Genomic DNA, 17107 nt, shown 5'->3' on the forward strand with positions numbered 1-17107 from the left:
AAACAATCAAAACTTTAATATGAAAGAAATGCATCAACAGCAAATAAATCCCAAGTCAAAATTTACCAAACAGGTAAATCCAATACTAAAATACTATTAACGGTTTTCTACAGAGGGGATTGAAAAAGACTGATAAAGAATATGTTATAACATGGTCAGTGAATTGATCAGTGGTCAATGAATTGATCAGCAATGTTTGGAAGGCTATGCAAACTAGTACAACACTTCCCTACGTGCCTTTGGCTTTGTTGTTGTTGTTTAGTCGTTTAGTCATGTCTGACTCTTCGTGACCCCATGGACCAGAGCATGCCAGGCCCTCCTGTCTTCCACTGCCTCCCGCAGTTTGGTCAAACTCATGCTGGTAGCTTCAAGAACACTATCCAACCATCTCGTCCTCTGTCATCCCCTTCTCCTAGTGCCCTCCATCTTTCCCAGCATCAGGGTCTTTTCCAGGGAGCCTTCTCTTCTCATGAGGTGGCCAAAGTATTGGAGCCTCAGCTTCACGATCTGTCCTTCCAGTGAGCACTCAGGGCTGATTTCCTTAAGAATTGATAGGTTTGATCTTCTTGAACATACCCAAACCATTTTTCCTTTGCAAATGTGGCCCACACTTTAGCTAAGCGGCTTCTTTGTAAAAAGTAAAGGAATACATGCTGGCTGGTAGCATATCCTATTTTCAAACAGGAGCAATATATATTGACTTTGTTGTTGTTGTTATTGATTATGGCATATTATTTAGTAAGGATTATGAGTTTTGTAATTATACCAGACAACTGGAGGAGCTGGTTCTTCGGGGAGAAATAAACATTCAATGTTCAAATGAACATTCAAAGAAAGTTGGCTATTTAAATTTAAAAAGTAAGTTTCTAGCCTCCCATGCCTCCCACCTAAGTGGGGGGAAAGCTACAAAAATATTGCTATATGAAACAGACTCCTTTAGTAAGTCTGTTTCTACTAGGATGACGGCTCCCCTCTAGTGGAAATATGTAGTATTAATATTGTATCACAGCCACTTAGTTACTAGTTTACATTCCCCCTATATTTTAGAATGCTTGTTATGGGAAGAAAGTGGGGCTCTCATTTTATTACGAAACAAGAGAGGTGCTGATTTAGTTAAAGCCTGCTTTTGCAAGAGTCTGTGATCTACACATATGATTTATTTTAACAACGTCTACAAAAATATGTAACTACAGTCAAGACATTCTCCCCTCTGTATCTCTAACCAACTCGCCCAGAATCCAGTCCACTAGAGAAGCTGCAAACTACTTTTTTTAAATTCTCCATTTCAAAATGGTTGGGATCATACTTCATAACTTGCAGTACCTCGTGGTTAATGGTTAATTCACTCCTCCATACAGTTCATAATTTTATTTTATTTTATTACAGCTTGCTCTTGAAAAGGACATAAAAATAGGATGTACAAAAGAACTATAGTGATTGTGCATGTAAGATTTCCATGTACATACACATGGCATATATTTGCTCAAAATCCTACTGCTTAACAATTTGATTAATGCACTTCCTATTTGCATCGCCCTCTCTTTCTGAACTCAGCTGTGCTGATTGGTTACAGCTGCAATGATGCCAATTTTCTTTTTGGATAATCTAATTGAATAACATGACATTGTGGTGTCAATAAACCACAGAGATGGAGGCAATGCCTGTTGCAAAGATGAAGGAAGCGCTCACAGGGGTGGGGGAGGCAGGTCATAAGCTTAAAACAGAGCAAGGTAGATTGCAGCTACAAAGACAAGCCTCTCAGTCAGCACAGGTTGGAATGTGCTTCTGGCTTCTGGTTGGATATACGGTACATTTAATAAATTTTAAAAACAACAGATGGGGAGGTTTCTCTAGGTGGCTTTCAAACAAGTGATGGATTGTATTTTGATTCCTGATTATGAGAGTTTCCTTAAAATTAATAAGTTTATATCGGATTCCTGCGTGGGGTTGGACTAGATGACCCTTGGGTCCCTTCCATGATTCTATGGTCATCAGGGGACAACTGTGTAAAAGACCTTAAAATTGTACCCGGCTTTTTTTAAAAAAACTTTTTTATATTGTATGTATATTTCATTCAGTGTTAAGGAAAAAAATTAAAACTCTGCTGTGGTATCGGCAGCAGCTGCTGGGTCTGATTGTTCTGAATTAACGAAGTAACTCTTAGAGTTGCCAGCTTGTGATTTAAAATGTTTTAATTGCTCCCTGTGCCGGCGATTTAAGTAGGTTGTTCTGTTATAATGGGTTTCTGTACTATTTATCATTAACTATCCTCCAAAATCTTTCTTGGGAGGCTAGACAGAGTTGCAGCATGTTGCTATGGAGACTTGATCTTTTGCATATTTGCTCCCAAAACCATGAATTTTGAAATTTCAAAGTAACTGGCAAATAGGTTCAGGAAGGGGAGGTTAAGCGCTATTTTTCCATCTATTTTTTTACACTGTAGGGGTTAGAGTGCTGGATCATAGCTGCCAACATTTCCCTTTTTTTAATGGAAATTCCCTTATTCCGAATAGGATTCCTTGCAAGAAAGGGGAAATGTTGACAGCTATGTACTGGACTAGGACCTGGGAGAACAGTGTTCGAAATCCCACTCAGCCATGACACACACTGGGTGACTTTGAGCCAGGCACAGTCTCTAAGCCTATCCTACCTCACAGGGTTGGTGCGATGTGGTGGAAGAGGACTGAACCATACGCTCCTTAGAGGATAGTGAGGTGTAGATGCAATATATAAAAAGACAATGGGTGGAACCACTCAGGCACAGGGGCCAAATGTGGCCTTTTTGGCACTCTTCTCATAGGCCCTTCTCCAATGTTCCATGAGTGGTTTTGCCTGGTGAGAATGTGTCCTTGAACTCTGATAATGCCTCTTACTTGCCTGGATGGATTGTAGCCTACAGCCCAAAGGTTACACCCATTGCTCTGCCCACTTTTAACACTGACCCATTCACTTTTGCATCTGGTTCCGTGCATCACGTGTTTATATCTCTAGAGGCCCACACCTAGAGGCCCACAATCTGAAAAAAATAGTTCCCATTCTTACTGCAAACCTAAAAACATTTCAGACTCATTGGGTTACATACTGGCATTTTGCCCAAGAAACTGTGTGACAAAGTGTCCACTCGTGGTACAAAAGATTAAGTAAAAACAAAAACATGTGATTGAAACAAGCCAGGAAAGGGAATGGCAATACATATGCACCAAGGCTAAAGCAAGTGGGGGGTTTTAAGCCAAGAACTAAGGACCAAACTAGCTATGTGACCAGTTAGCTGTTGCACAAATGGCTTTCATCATCAGGCACTAAGATTATTTTGATCACGAATCTGATAAGGAGTGGGGATGCTTTAACCCAGGTATGGGCCCTCCCGAGGTTGTTGGACTCCAACTCCCATCAGCCTCTGTCGGCATAGCCAATGAAAAGGGATGAAAGGAGTTGGAGTCCAGCAGCAGCCAAAGGGCCATAGGTTCCCCCCTTTCTGCTTTAGCTCTTCCCTATAAAAAGTACCAGTTCAGATCAGCCTGTACAGGAGCTATTTGCATTGGAATAATAGCTCTCATTCTCACAAATGGAAGCTTTGCTCCCAAGGTAGAAGTAGGCACTGCTTTGGGACCGCATTATAGGGGAGCAAAGGGTTAATGTCCCCAATGAACCTCATCATGATAATCCAGAATGGGATGCTGTATTCCTTACTTATTAAAGAAAATGATTTTTTTAATGGCATTCCATCCCAGTCTGGCCCTAAACTGGCTCCCAAAGTAGCAGGTTTCCCTATCCGCACACTCACTTGTTTACATAGCACTCACCATCTGACTTATTTCCAAGCATCTAGACAGACAGCAGCATTTCCCGGTTGGCAGAGGCATTCTCCAAGAACAGACAGATTAACAAATTAAGCTGCCTTGGAATTCCTTTATGATAAATGATCAGGGGCTGCCAAGCTTTTATTTTAATGGTCCCCGTTGCTAAGCCAGCTATGCTACTGCACAAGTGGGAGACCATTACAAAAGAAAAATAATTTTCAGTTCAGCAAATTGAATTTAACATCCAAAAAGATGAAAGGTTCGTTAATCAGCCACTTTTCATGCAGTCTTGGCTATTGGCGGTGATGTAAAATATAACTTAACCACGGCTTTGGAAAGCATGGTATTGGAGGCAGAGTTTAAATTATATTATGAGATCAGAAAGCTATAAAACAACACCTAAAGCTTCCAGTTTAGCCTTCTCTAACCTGGTGCCCTCCAGATACCATTGGACTACAGCTCCCAACATTCATTACCACTGGTCATGCTGGCTGGGGCTTCAGCCCCAAGAGAATAAGCCAGGAAGCAGCATCTCATGATCTACTTGCTTACATGCAAAATGATAGGTAGGCCTACTCAGAAGTAAGCCCCAGTGTTCAGTGACATATCCTCCCATGTAAATGTGCATAGGATTGCAGCCTTACTGTATTTCTAATTATATGTGCATTTAACATGCACAAATAACCACCATCGTAATAGCTACTGACAACCTCAGTGTATTGGTCTACATTCATTTTAGGGCAAGGTGTTTTTCTTTCTCTAAGCATTCAGGAGGCACTGTGTGTGCGCACACACATGCAAGTGAATTAATTAAATACTGTTTGTTTCCTAATTATGTTTATATTCCCGTTTCCTCTAAGGGAGCTCAAAGGAACATGAATGGTTCTTTCCTCCTTGTTTTATGCTCACAGCAACCATACAAGGTAGGTCTGACTGTGAGATGCTGACCAACTCGGGATCACCAAGTAAGTTTAATGGTTAAATAGAGTTTTGAACCTTAGTCTTCCCAGTCCTAGTAAAACACTCTAACACAGGAGTGGCCAATGTATTACCCTCCAAATCTTGTGGACTACAACTAACTCTCTTTGCTAACTATTGGCCATGCTCACTGGGACTGATGGGAACTGGAGGGCACAACATTGGCTACCTTTGCTCTAACCACTCCACAACACTGGTTCTTGCAAGAGAACATGTGCTGTTGAAGTTCATTCTTTATTAGCAAAGCACTGGGGATGGGGAACCTGCACTTAGTCTCCCACCATTTCTGTTGTCATGGGCTGTTTGGACTCAAAGAAATGGTGGGAGGAACGAGCTGGGGAAGAAGGCTCAAAGCCAGGGGGTAGCTGGTGGGATGACAATGAGTGGTCAAAGGGAGAAGACTGGGATGAGCTGGCAGAAGCTGAAGAGGCAGCTAAGGCCCAGCAGACACAACAAGAGAAACCTCAAGAAGACTTGGGCACTTAATTATTTAACATCACATAATGTAGGGACAGATTACTACTGGTAAAAATGTAGTATAAAATAGTGTTTTTCCTCTTCCTGAAGCACTTCTGCATTCTGAATGGCAGAGCAAAAAGAGATATAAAGTCTGATTATTTCATTAGCTGGAATAATGGATCAGGAGAAGATACAAGAATAGAAACAGGACCTTAAAAATACAGAAGACATAACAATTTCCAAAAACAAACAAATAAACAATGAAGATGCATTTTATTTTCCTTAAAATTAATGGTGAAAAATTTATATATATATGTATGTATGTATGTCCCAAATGCCTACCGTCTAGCAAAACAAATTATTCTCTTTGAAACACTGTTGCATTAACTGTACACTTCAGAGGAAGCATTAAGTAATTGAGGAGGTAAAAAATGGCATTTAATTCAGCTGACCAGCTGAAATTCTGTAGCAGTGCAAACTAGAGTGCCACATTGTTGAACAAGCTATTTGTGGAACAGGTTTTGGTGTTATAGGTTAATTAAATCCATTTTGTACTGTGCATGTTACACAAAAGCCAGCTTGTTTTGTGGAATCAACAGGGTTATAAAATAAATTTGCAGCTAATTGGAGAACCCTATCAGTACAAAAACGATCACAGCATGGTTTCCCATAGCCTTCCTGTACATTATCACTTGTGTTGCAAATATCACCGTTTTAATTGTTACTGGCAATTGCGGCCTGCTTCATGAGCCATTGTAGCATGATTACAGACCAAGGAACTTTCTATTCTTGTTATAATTATTATAGCACACCATTATTAGTGTGCTACAAGCAACATAATCACAAGAAAAGGCAGGTGTTCCAACCCCCCACGATTACAACCTACATTTTGCCGTTGATAGAAAATAGGGGAGAAAAGAAATGAGGTGGGGAAAGCAAGAATAATGAAGGATTCACAGAAGGTAATACATGTACCTAGGCTTTTCAGAATGACCTCTTATTTCATATAGCAATCATGTTTAGTTTCATGTACTGTCATCACTACATTATCAAAGGGTTGGCTCTAGGTTGGGGGAGCAGGAGGGGAGATGTGCAAAGTGCCCTCTATTGACCTCTTTCTACATGTTTCGATGGAGGTGGAAACGGTGATCAGTGCCAAGGCCAGAATTAAAGATGCCTCACAATGCCTTGGAATGACCCATCAGTGCCATCATAGGTACTAACTCCATAGGGTTGAGGTGTCTTCAGCCTCCTCTCCCCACAAAAAACTTGAGGGTCTGGGCCTCACTGCAGTGAGCAACACCAGGCCTTGCTGCCATGAGCCTCAAAGCCTTGCTTACCAGCGGCTTCCAGTAAGATCTTGCTGTGAAAAGCCACAGCTGCCACACAACCCTGCAGGGTGCTCACAGGGGCACTGCTCTGTGGGATTCTGCAGCTCAAGGTACATCTCACAGGCAGGCAGGCCTTGGAAGGCAATTTGGGCAGTATCAGCAGAGAAGACCACATCTTCAGACCCTCCAAGTGTCCCTATATTCCAAGGACAGTCCCAGATTTACAGAAGCCATCCCAGTTTTTTATTTGATCCCAGAATGTCCTGCTTTTCCTTAAGACATCCCCAGAGAACTGTTGGAGGGTATGGAGTTATCCAGCCCCAGAGTCATCTTAAGGTAGCCCATTATAAAAAGGTAAAGGGACTCTTGACCATTAGGTCCAGTTGTGACCGACTCTGGGGTTGCGGCGCTCATCTCGCTTTATTGGCCGAGGGAGCCGGCGTACAACTTCCGGGTCATGTGGCCAGCATGACTAAGCTGCTTCTGGCGAACCAGAGCAGCGCATGGAAACACCGTTTACCTTCCCGCTGGAGCGGTACCTATTTATCTGCTTGCACTTAGACATGCTTTCAAACTGTTAGGTTGGCAGGAGCAGGGACCGAGCAACGGGAGCTCACCCCATAACAAGGATTCAAACCGCCGACCTTCTGATCAGCAAATCCTAGGTTCTGTGGTTTCCTAGGTTCCGCGTCCCTTAGCCCATTATAGGGAAGTTTTAAAAAATAATTATTATTATTTATGTTTTTATATATGTGGGAAGCCACCAGATAGTAAAGTTGTTATTATGGAATAGGATGTCCCTATTTTCATCGGAGAAACGTTGGAGGGTATGCATCTTTGATTCACTACCAATAAGATTCTTTTGGTAATGTAATGAAATCTTCATGTGTGTTTAAGAGGAACTACTATGCCTAGGCAAGTGTGCTTAAGATTGCAGTTTTAATATTTCTTAATTATGGCTGGATCGTGCCCCATAGTTCCTTATTTGTATTTTATTTCTCTTTCTGTGTCATTAATAGTTGTAAGTCACTATCATTTTGTCATGTGCCTTTTTTGCCTTCCTTTTTTTAAAAAAAGCTCCAATATTGCTGCCACTGTAACAGCTTCTGGTCCTAGATGTGATATGAATTTTAATTGTATTTTTAAAGATATGCCCTAGACCGCCGCAGTGAAACTTGGGAGAACTGGTTTGGGAGCCCCCTGTGCTAATGCCTATGTTTTCAGTTACTCCAGACACAGATTGCAAAAAATAAAAACCTCCCCGCACAAGGCTTTCTACAGAACAGTGTTCTCCTTTTTATTTTAAGCTAACAATTTCTCCTTCCTTCCCACCCAGGAGCCTCTCTCTCAAGATATGCAAAAGCAGAAAACAAACCTGCTTTCTGCCCCCGCCCCCTTCATTGGTAAGAGAAAAAGTTGCCGCGGATGATAAACTCAACGCCAACACAACCATCTAATAACCTCCGTATCCACAAGAGCCAATAGCAAGCCGGCTTCCTCACATTTTCGCCTCCCCCTCTTTCCAATGCACGCCCTCCCTGCCTCTGACGTCACGTTTCACCAAAGGCAGCAATAGCAACTTGGCGTCGTTGCTGCACCGTCTCTGTCTTGCGTAACAGGAGCGCGGAGCTGCCAATCAGCGACAAAGAGCCAATGGAGTCATTCTCTCTGAAGGAGCGAGCAGGCGAGAGGGAGCTCACAGCTGCTGGCAATGACAGATGACTTTGGACTTGGGCTTTGCAAAATGGCTGCTGATGACGACAAACGAGGAAGGTAACGTGAACAACGTGTATCGCTCCCACCAAGACGGGTGATTGACGTGCTGCTTTGTGAATAAAGAAGGGCAGAATTAGGGCAGTCTGGATTATTGTTTTAAGAAAGCCTGAGGTTGGTGCCTCTGGGTTTTCTTTTGGTACTATATATGCCCAACACTTTTATTTTATTTTTTGGTGCTTCATAAATAATTATTTACTTTCATTGAAAGTAAGCACAGTAAGGAACTTACTTATTATTAAGGTGTTGATACGTTTTCCTCACAAGGTAACAAAAAAGAATTCTGACATTTGTCTGGGCAAATATTTACATAACAGCTTTTAAGGCATAAGCAACATTTCGAAGCAGTTTACAGTACTGTTAATATTAAAACAATATTTGTTTACTTATTTTTAAAGTTACTTCCTGTGCAGAGGTTGGAGACTAGCAATGCAGTCCTATGCAAGGGACTCTGAAGAAAGTCATATTGAGTTTAGTGGACTTTCTTCCAAGTAACTGGATACTGTATATGAGTCCAGCCTAAAGAACTGAAACTGTTGAGAGGAGCCACCTTGAGGATTTTTCAGCCTTGTGCAACCCTGAGACAAGCTTTTTTCTTAGTGCACCTGGAATGGTTATATAACTCTTCAGGTTTCTGCTCTCTTTAAATTTTGGTTTATTTCTAAAATTTCAATCACACACCTTCAACACCCAAATGTGGCCCAGGGTGGCGTACAGTGATGATAAAATATAATTAATAAAGGTAAAACTCTTACAGCACAATTCAAGGAATGCAAACTCAGAAGCTTCACTGCATTCCATAGGGCCTACTACTACCATGTTGCATTAATATGCATGTTTACCAGGTAGGATGACCTACTGAGACTTACTTTTGCATAAACTTGCTTTAAGATTTGGCAGTGCAGCTACAACCTTACATTCCTTTGAGCTCTGGGACTTGCATAATGTTTAAAATCCTGTTACTCAGTTGGCCTTTTCTTCTGTAAATTTATATACTAACCGTAAATATTTCCAAGCAGTTTACAAAACAATAAAATATTAAAAACTTAAATGTAAAGTGAAATAATGGTCAATAAACAGCAGAATAAAAGGGTTATTCAAACCATCTCATACAATGCTGGATTTGGTTACTAGTTCCTGATTTCTTATTTGCTCAGAGTTTTAAACACTTTTTAAAAAGGAAATGTGATGTGTCCCTCCAAACCCAAAATAAACATCAGAATTCCCTGAATCTTATTTCTCCATGACTGGGGGACTCCCTACTTCGAGTACAATAATAATGTTATTCAAACAAATTTATTTCACTTGTGAAACGCTCATAAATGCCTGATGACATAATAAAGACCATATGAAATAAGCAACAGGGAGGGGCATCCCAAAATCTGCTGTAGGCCAGCACAAATGATACACCAGTGCATGAGTGACAGGTATCTACAAGATAATGTTGGATCCTGCCTGACCCAGAACTCCTTGTGGGCAAATGCCTCTGTCAAGGGCACCAATAATTGCAAGAAGGAAAAGAACTGATGTTGGCCACTCCAAAATAAGCATTTGGCCACTTTATTTTGGCCCATGAATGCATTTGGAATTTTGTGGAGAGGGTCCTGGGCACAATCTCCTCTAGTCACATGCTTCTCTGTAAAAGGCACCACCTCTGGACAGAAAGAAAGCACACACATATTCTTTCCTGGCTCTAGTAGTACTAAAATGGATCCTAGTTGCATAGGACTTACATGGAGGCTTCCCACCACAAAAAAACCCCACCCACTTTCAAATTAAAGCTTGGCAGGCAGCATAGTTGAAATGACTGATCCTTTGCATGCCTACCATTAGTCAAAAACATTGATCCAAGGCTTTATGGATTTACACAGAATCACAATAAAACCACCACCAAGTCACTAAATACATCTGTGAATACCAGCATGACACATGATATGGTGGTGGTTTTGAGGGATCGCTTGCAAAAAAATTATAAGGATCCACGTGGATCAGTGCCTTGGATACATGTTTTTTTCCATCATAGTGCCGGAAAACGGTGTTTCCGTGTGCGTGACCCGGAAGTGTCTGCGGACAGCGCTCGCTCCCGGCCTCTAGAGTAAGATGAGTGCACAACCCTAGAGTCTGTCAAGACTGGCCCATACGGGCAGGGGTACCTTTACCTTTACCTAGTGCCGGAAAGCAGCTTATCTCTGATTTTTACAGTTCATGATCTGTGATTGATCCGGGGGATGACTCATGAAAAAGGAAATGTCATGGTAATGCCAAAACAGGCAAATTAATTTTCTGTATGGAACAAGCAGCGACAGTCATTTGATATTCATTAACATGTATTAAATGGTGTGTGCAGATTTTTTTAATGTATTTGCACAATAGTGAGACCGCAAAAATGTTTAAGTATTAAACTCTATTTTTGTGCAGTTGTAAGATTTGCCTTGGACTGTAAGAAATAGCTCTTTTAGAATAAAACAGGCCATGCTCATAACCATCCCATTGTTGTGTTTTATTCATTATGCTTTTTCTTCAAAGCTTGCTACATTACTAAACGAAGTGTTATTAGATTACTGTCAATATATATACGTTGCAGACAATTTTCCAGTTGTGTTTGCCTCTAGGTGAATACAAACTTATTGTGGGCCTCTAGAGATTTGGATTAGTAGAATATTTATCTTGTTGGATCTGAAAGAATATGAACAGATTTGTTTAATATTCCTCTTATGCAAATCAACAATAATCCTGGAGTGGTAATTCAAGTTTTTGTGAAATGCTTGCTCTTTTTGCTTGTTCTAGAATAAGTGTGAAAGATAAAGCTATACTGAACTTAAAGAAGTTTGATGTTGGAGACAGATTTTCCCATATAACCCTCCCAAAAGCCTCTGTTCTTATTCCGCTGATGGTTAAAGATGGAAAGCTGTGGGTTCTTTTCACTGTCAGATCAATGAAGGTAAGAAAATCTAGAAGGAAACAACGTCCGCAACTTGTAAGGTTTGCTGTGAAAGATATTGCCTGGTGTCAATGTGTGAGAAGAGAGAATGCAAGTAGCATGTAGTCAAATCTCTCAACTGTATGTAAGAATAGCTGGATCAGACCAGTGCCCATCTTTTTTCTACCCATCTTCTCTATGCCATGCATGATTCTATAAACTTCTTGGAGGTACAAATATTTCCAAAATTGGAAATCATAAGGGTTGAAAAATTTCCCCTTCCATCTCTGCAATTTTATATCTCTCCTTCCTTGCAGAATTTAATCTTCCATGCATAACAATGTATAGTGTAACAGTTGAATAAATTCATTAATCTAGTATGCATGCAAAATATCAGTGGCAAACTATTGCCAACATAGGTTTTTATGCAGAGAGATTGAGAACCATATAGAAGACTGTAACGTATGACCTGTAACGTACAAGTTGTTTAATAAAAAATGGGGAATCCTGATATGTTACGAACTGTCTTCTAGGATCATATTTTTGTCACTTAAAATAATTACTTAACAAGGCTGTTCTTCCAAATCCTAGCTGAGAAGATCCCCAGGAGAAGTGTGTTTTCCAGGAGGTAGAAGTGACCCAACAGACAGAGATGAAATAGCAACAGCTCTCCGTGAAGCCAAGGAAGAAGTGGGGCTCCATCCTGAACAGGCTGAAGTCATCTGTAGGCTTCTACCTGTAATAGATAAAGTAAGGTGCATTTAGATAAAGTATAAGGTACTTGCAAGCATGGGTACCTATTTATCTCTGACCCTGGGTCCAGTTCTTTCTCCTGCTCCTTCCTTCCTGCACTTAACTTACATTACTCTTTAGATTTCTCCTATAAGCTCTTATTCTTTTGCTGCCTCCATCCAACTTGGGGTTGGATTATAGTAACAGGAGGAATGCGGGTGGTGCTGTGGGTTAAACCACAGAGCCTAGGACTTGCCGATCAAAAGGTCGGCGGTTCGAATCCCCGCGATGGGGTGAGCTCCCATTGCTCGGTCCCTGCTCCTGCCAACCTAGCAGTTCAAAAGCACGTCAAAGTGCAAGTAGATAAATAGGTACCGCTCCGGCAGGAAGGTAAACGGCATTTCTGTGCGCTGCTCTGGTTTGCCAGAAGCGGCTTAGTCATGCTGGCCACATGACCCGGAAGCTGTACGCCGGCTCCCTCAGCCAATAAAGCGAGATGAGCGCCGCAACCCCAGAGTCGGTCACGACTGGACCTAATGGTCAGGGGTCCCTTTACCTATAATAAGAATTTTATTATCTGTACTCTGACCATCTGACTGGGTTGCCCCTGCCACTCTGGACAGATCAGTTCTGTTAACTGACCTCTCTGGTTAGGGTTTAGGAGAGAGTCTCTGAATCTGCACAGGTAGCCAATATGGTGTGCCCCACAGTGCACCATGTGGTGGAATTTGGGCTCTCAAATTTCAGTGGTGCCCTTTGCAATGCTAAAATTCAGTGAGTCCCCCTCCCATACTCCATTCTGCAGCATTGTTGTAGAGCCCCCCTGCAACGTGTCACCCAGTGCGGCCAAACCGACCACAGCACTCTAAAACCACTTGAGCTCTACATGTTGCCTCATCAAGCATGGCCAGTGGCTATTTAAGAACTAAAAATTTTTTTAGGGCTGATGGGAGTTTTGGTGCAGTATCTGGAGGCAAACTGGTAAGCCCTGCCATCCTTCTGTTTTCCACTGATATTTGTAATGTTTTGCCCTGACTTTTAGTTGCTTTATAGAGCCAAATCTTTTTTTTTTCCTTTTCAGACTCGTTCTTTAGTAACTCCAGTTGTCGCCTTCATAGAGGATACATTCCAAGCCCATCTTAATCCAGAAGAAGTCAGTGATGTGTTTTCAGTACCATTGGAGTATTTTATTAGGCCTTTAAAGTACACAGGCATTCCCAAAAAAATGGGCAGCATCGCTTATTTATTGCATTCTTTTGAATATGATGACTTGGAACGCAATACTTCATTTCGAATATGGGGACTCACAGCACACTTTGCGGTATTTCTTGCTCTTGCAATTTTTAGAGAAAAACCAACATTTGAAGTTCCGTATGATCTTGATAATTGGAATTCTTCAGTTGAGAACTATTTCATAGAGTTAATCAATATGGCGAAAAGCAAACTTTGATGTATGGAATTGTTTCTCCTGTCAAAACTTATCCTGCTTATAAGTTCAGCACACAAGTTGCTTCAAACATATTCCCTTAAATTATATCTGTAAATTATATTGAATTCTGCCATTTTATGGGTCCAGTATTGAGTAAAAATATCTTGATATAGGATTATATGAAATAAAATGCACTGATCAGTATTTATTTCATAAAATTTATACACTACGTGATTGTAAAAATAAAAAACCCACCTCAAAGCAGTTTATGAAAAGATAAAACAAGAAAATCAATAAAAAATACAGTCATACTTTAGAACATACAAATGTTAAAATTACCTCAATTTTTTCAGCATCTGGGTCTAAACAAGAAAGTTGTGCCACATACTCCATTGCTCTACTATGTATCATAAGGAACAAAAATTAAATTCTCATCCATTTCTCTGGCTGCTATCCTGTGTACACTTTGGCGGAAGTGCCATTGAGCTCAGTAGGGCTTGCTTACGAGTTGACAGACTTCTGACTTGGGGGTGCAATATGACAATTTCTACATATTGTCTACCTATTGGCATTTCCCCTCTTTAAACGACATAGAAGTGGCAACCAGTAGAAAATTATAGACTTAGATATGTTTTAAAGTAGAGACTTGCAAATTTCATGACTGATATCGCCCATTGTTAGCTTGTCTGTCACTGCTTGTATAATATGTAAAAGAGAAGCTGGGAGCCTGAATAATGTTTGGGAAATCTACCTTCATTTCCTGGTGTGGGTCCTAGATGCAGGTTAATATATATTAAGGTGCTGGCTTTCTCTGTACCTCGCTTCCAGCTTGCAAAACATAGAGGGGGGCAATCTGTTATTTGCTTACAGATGGGATACAAGATATATATGTTTGTCTTAGCAGCTCTGCAGATCAGACAGAATTCCATTGTCCCATCTGCTGGAGACCCCCTGTGCTAAACATACTTCTACACTGTTTGTATTCTTTGTGATAACAAATGATTCCTAACAAATTTGACTGACCAATACTGGTCATTGACACAGTAAAGATATTGAATGCTTTATTGACTGACCAATTTAAAAAATAAATAGGAGATGGCTCGTGACTGTTGGATTAAGATGAGGTTTACGAGATGACCTTAATCACTTCTCACTTTCTCATGATGTGAAAACTCATGGACATCAACTGAAGCTGAATGTTTAGGACAAAAAACCAAAGTATTTGTTCGCACAACGCATAGCTGTGGAACTCGTTCCCACAAGAGGCAGTGATGGCTACCAACTTGGTTGACTTTAAGAAAGGATTAGCTAGATTCATGGCTATCAGTGGCAACTAGCTGGGTTGGGTATGCTCTGCCTCCATGGCTGGAGACAGAATGCTTCTGAATGCTAGTTGCTGAAAACAGCAGGAACGGAGAGTGCTCCTGCACTCGGGTCCTGCTTGCGGGTTTCCCAAAAGCATCTGTTTGGCCACAGTGAGAGCAGACTGCTGGTCTAGATGAGCCACTGGCCTGATCCAGCAGGCTCTTCTTATGTTCTTATTACTTGTTTCATTCTCAACCTCACCTGGCTTTGAGGATAAAAAGAAGTAGCTTCATGCACTTGATCATTGAAGAAAAGATGTGACAAATAAACTACATTTGCAACTTGAGGTACATCACCAGGCATAGCTGGGCTTGCAGTTTTGCTTGAGGCCTCTGGGTGGGGCAGTTAGACATTTAACATAAACAGTAATTGTACTTTTAAACACCTATGTTTTGTTGCTTATTATTGACTCAAATTTATGTTACTTGAAATAAAGAATAAATCAATTATTGGTGAGTCAGTGAGGGAGTGAATTCTTTAGGGATCTGGCTGGTTTATTCACACTTAAGAATTTGATCGATTCTGTTCACCCACATGTATCTTATAAGTATAGCGTATGACAAAGTCTCCCATGATATTTTTGCAGAGCAGCTGGTAAAATGTGTACAAGATAAGGTGAATTTGTAGCTAGTTGACTGACCACACCCAAAGAGTACTCACTAACAGTTCATCATCATCCTGGGAAAATGTGACAAGTGAGGTACCACAGGGTTCTATCCTGGGCCCACTTGTTCAACAACTTTATACATGACATAGTTGAAGGTATTGACAGGGTGCTCATCAAGTTTGCAGATGACACCAAACTGGGAATGCTAGCCAATGCTACAGAAGACAGAATTGGGTTTCAAGATGACCTTAACTAGAGAACAGGGCCCAAATTAACAAAATGATTTTCAGTAGGGACAAACGTAATAACCAACTGCACAAATTTAAGATGGGGGACACCTGACTTGCCAGTAGAACATGTGGAAAGTATCTAGTGGTCTTAGTAGACCACAGACATGCAGCAAAAAAGGCAAATGCTATTCTAAGCTGGATCAGATCAGGGCCAAGTCACTGGGTGACAGGAGTTACTTAGCTTCCCTAACCAAACCCACATGCCACTTTCCCAATCTAAATATCCTCCAATGAGGGAACACATAGGTACCTATATGCGTAAAGGTAAAGGGACCCCTGACATTTAAGTCCAGTCACAAACGACTCTGGGGTTGCGGCGCTCATCTCGCTTTACAGGCCAAGGGAGCCGGTGTTTGTCCCCTTCCGCAGATTGTTTTCCGGGTCATGTGGCCAGCATGACTAAGCCGCTTTTGGTGAAACCTGAACAGTGCACGGAAATGCAGTTTACCTTCCCGCCGGAGTGGTACCTATTTATCTACTTGCACTGTGTGCTTTCGAACTGCTAGGTTGGCAGGAGCTGGGACCAAACAGTGGGGGCTCACCCCGTCATGGGGATTTGAACCGCCTGCCTTTTGATTGGCAAGCCCAAGCAGCCCAGTGGTTTAACCCACAGTGCCACCCACATCCCTCACCTATATTCATACCTTCTAGGTTTTTCATTGTGGAAAAATATAGCTTCAAGGGAGCAATATAGGGCTGGAAAGCAGCGCAAGGGAAATAAAGTTAAAATTGCCCTCATCCAGCATCAATCTAAGCCCCTGGTTTGGGGGGGGGGTAAAGTGGGAAAGTGATCTCCAAATGTCATGTTAATTTAGCTCTACAGTTGGACAATGAGGAAGAAAACATCAGAAAGAGAGGAAGCAATAACAAAAGTTTGAAGGTGAGCAAATGCGGTTACATAGATGTAGTTTTCATTATAGTTTTGTGAAAATTAAAGCAGGGTTGGGGAGCCTATGGACAGCAAGATGATTTTGAGCTCCAACTCACATCAACCACAGCCAGCATAACTAATGTTCAGAGGTGATGGGAATAGTAGCCCAACAACATGGAGGGTCACAGGTCTCCAATCCCTGGACTAAAGGGTTGCATCAAAATCTTCACGGAAAAGGTAAGGTTTGAAGGAAAGTCACTATAATGAGAAAAATAAACAGACTATGTCTTAATATATAAAAAAGTCCAATTTTTATATCTTTTGACTGCGTCAGACCAACACGGCTACCTACCTGAATCTAGACTATGTCTTAGTTGAAATTCCTCAGAAGACGCTTTTCTGATAAAAGTGTTGAGATTTTTCTCAAAAACTCCTAGAACAGGAAGGCCCTTTTGCAGAATTGTATCCAAATGTTCTCCACCATTATAATTATTTAAAAAAAACATTTGATGCTCATTATTCTCCTTCCGTGGTGTTGCAGAATGATGCTAA

The 17107-nt window shown here is 41.2% G+C and overlaps 1 protein-coding gene across 1 annotated transcript; it reads left to right on the forward strand.

Moving 5' to 3' along the window:
- Positions 1 to 8107: 8107 nt before the first annotated feature.
- Positions 8108 to 15243, forward strand: NUDT7 (nudix hydrolase 7). The gene is made up of 4 exons (XM_083753503.1): positions 8108 to 8341; positions 11129 to 11282; positions 11853 to 12011; positions 13075 to 15243. The coding sequence occupies exons 1-4, from the start codon at positions 8280 to 8282 to the stop codon at positions 13441 to 13443; spliced, it is 744 nt and encodes a 247-aa protein (XP_083609629.1). The 5' UTR covers positions 8108 to 8279; the 3' UTR covers positions 13444 to 15243.
- Positions 15244 to 17107: the final 1864 nt, after the last annotated feature.

Source organism: Podarcis gaigeae, assembly GCF_964106915.1.
Source record: "Podarcis gaigeae genome assembly, chromosome: 8".
Lineage (NCBI taxonomy): Eukaryota > Metazoa > Chordata > Lepidosauria > Squamata > Lacertidae > Podarcis > Podarcis gaigeae.

Coding starts and splice junctions, on each gene's coding strand:
- NUDT7 (XM_083753503.1), top strand. CDS start 8,280: ATGACAGATGACTTTGGACTTGGGCTTTGCAAAATGGCTGCTGATGAC. Junction 11,283..11,852: donor TCACTGTCAGATCAATGAAG/GTAAGAAAATCT, acceptor TCCAAATCCTAG/CTGAGAAGATCCCCAGGAGA. Junction 12,012..13,074: donor TTCTACCTGTAATAGATAAA/GTAAGGTGCATT, acceptor TTTCCTTTTCAG/ACTCGTTCTTTAGTAACTCC.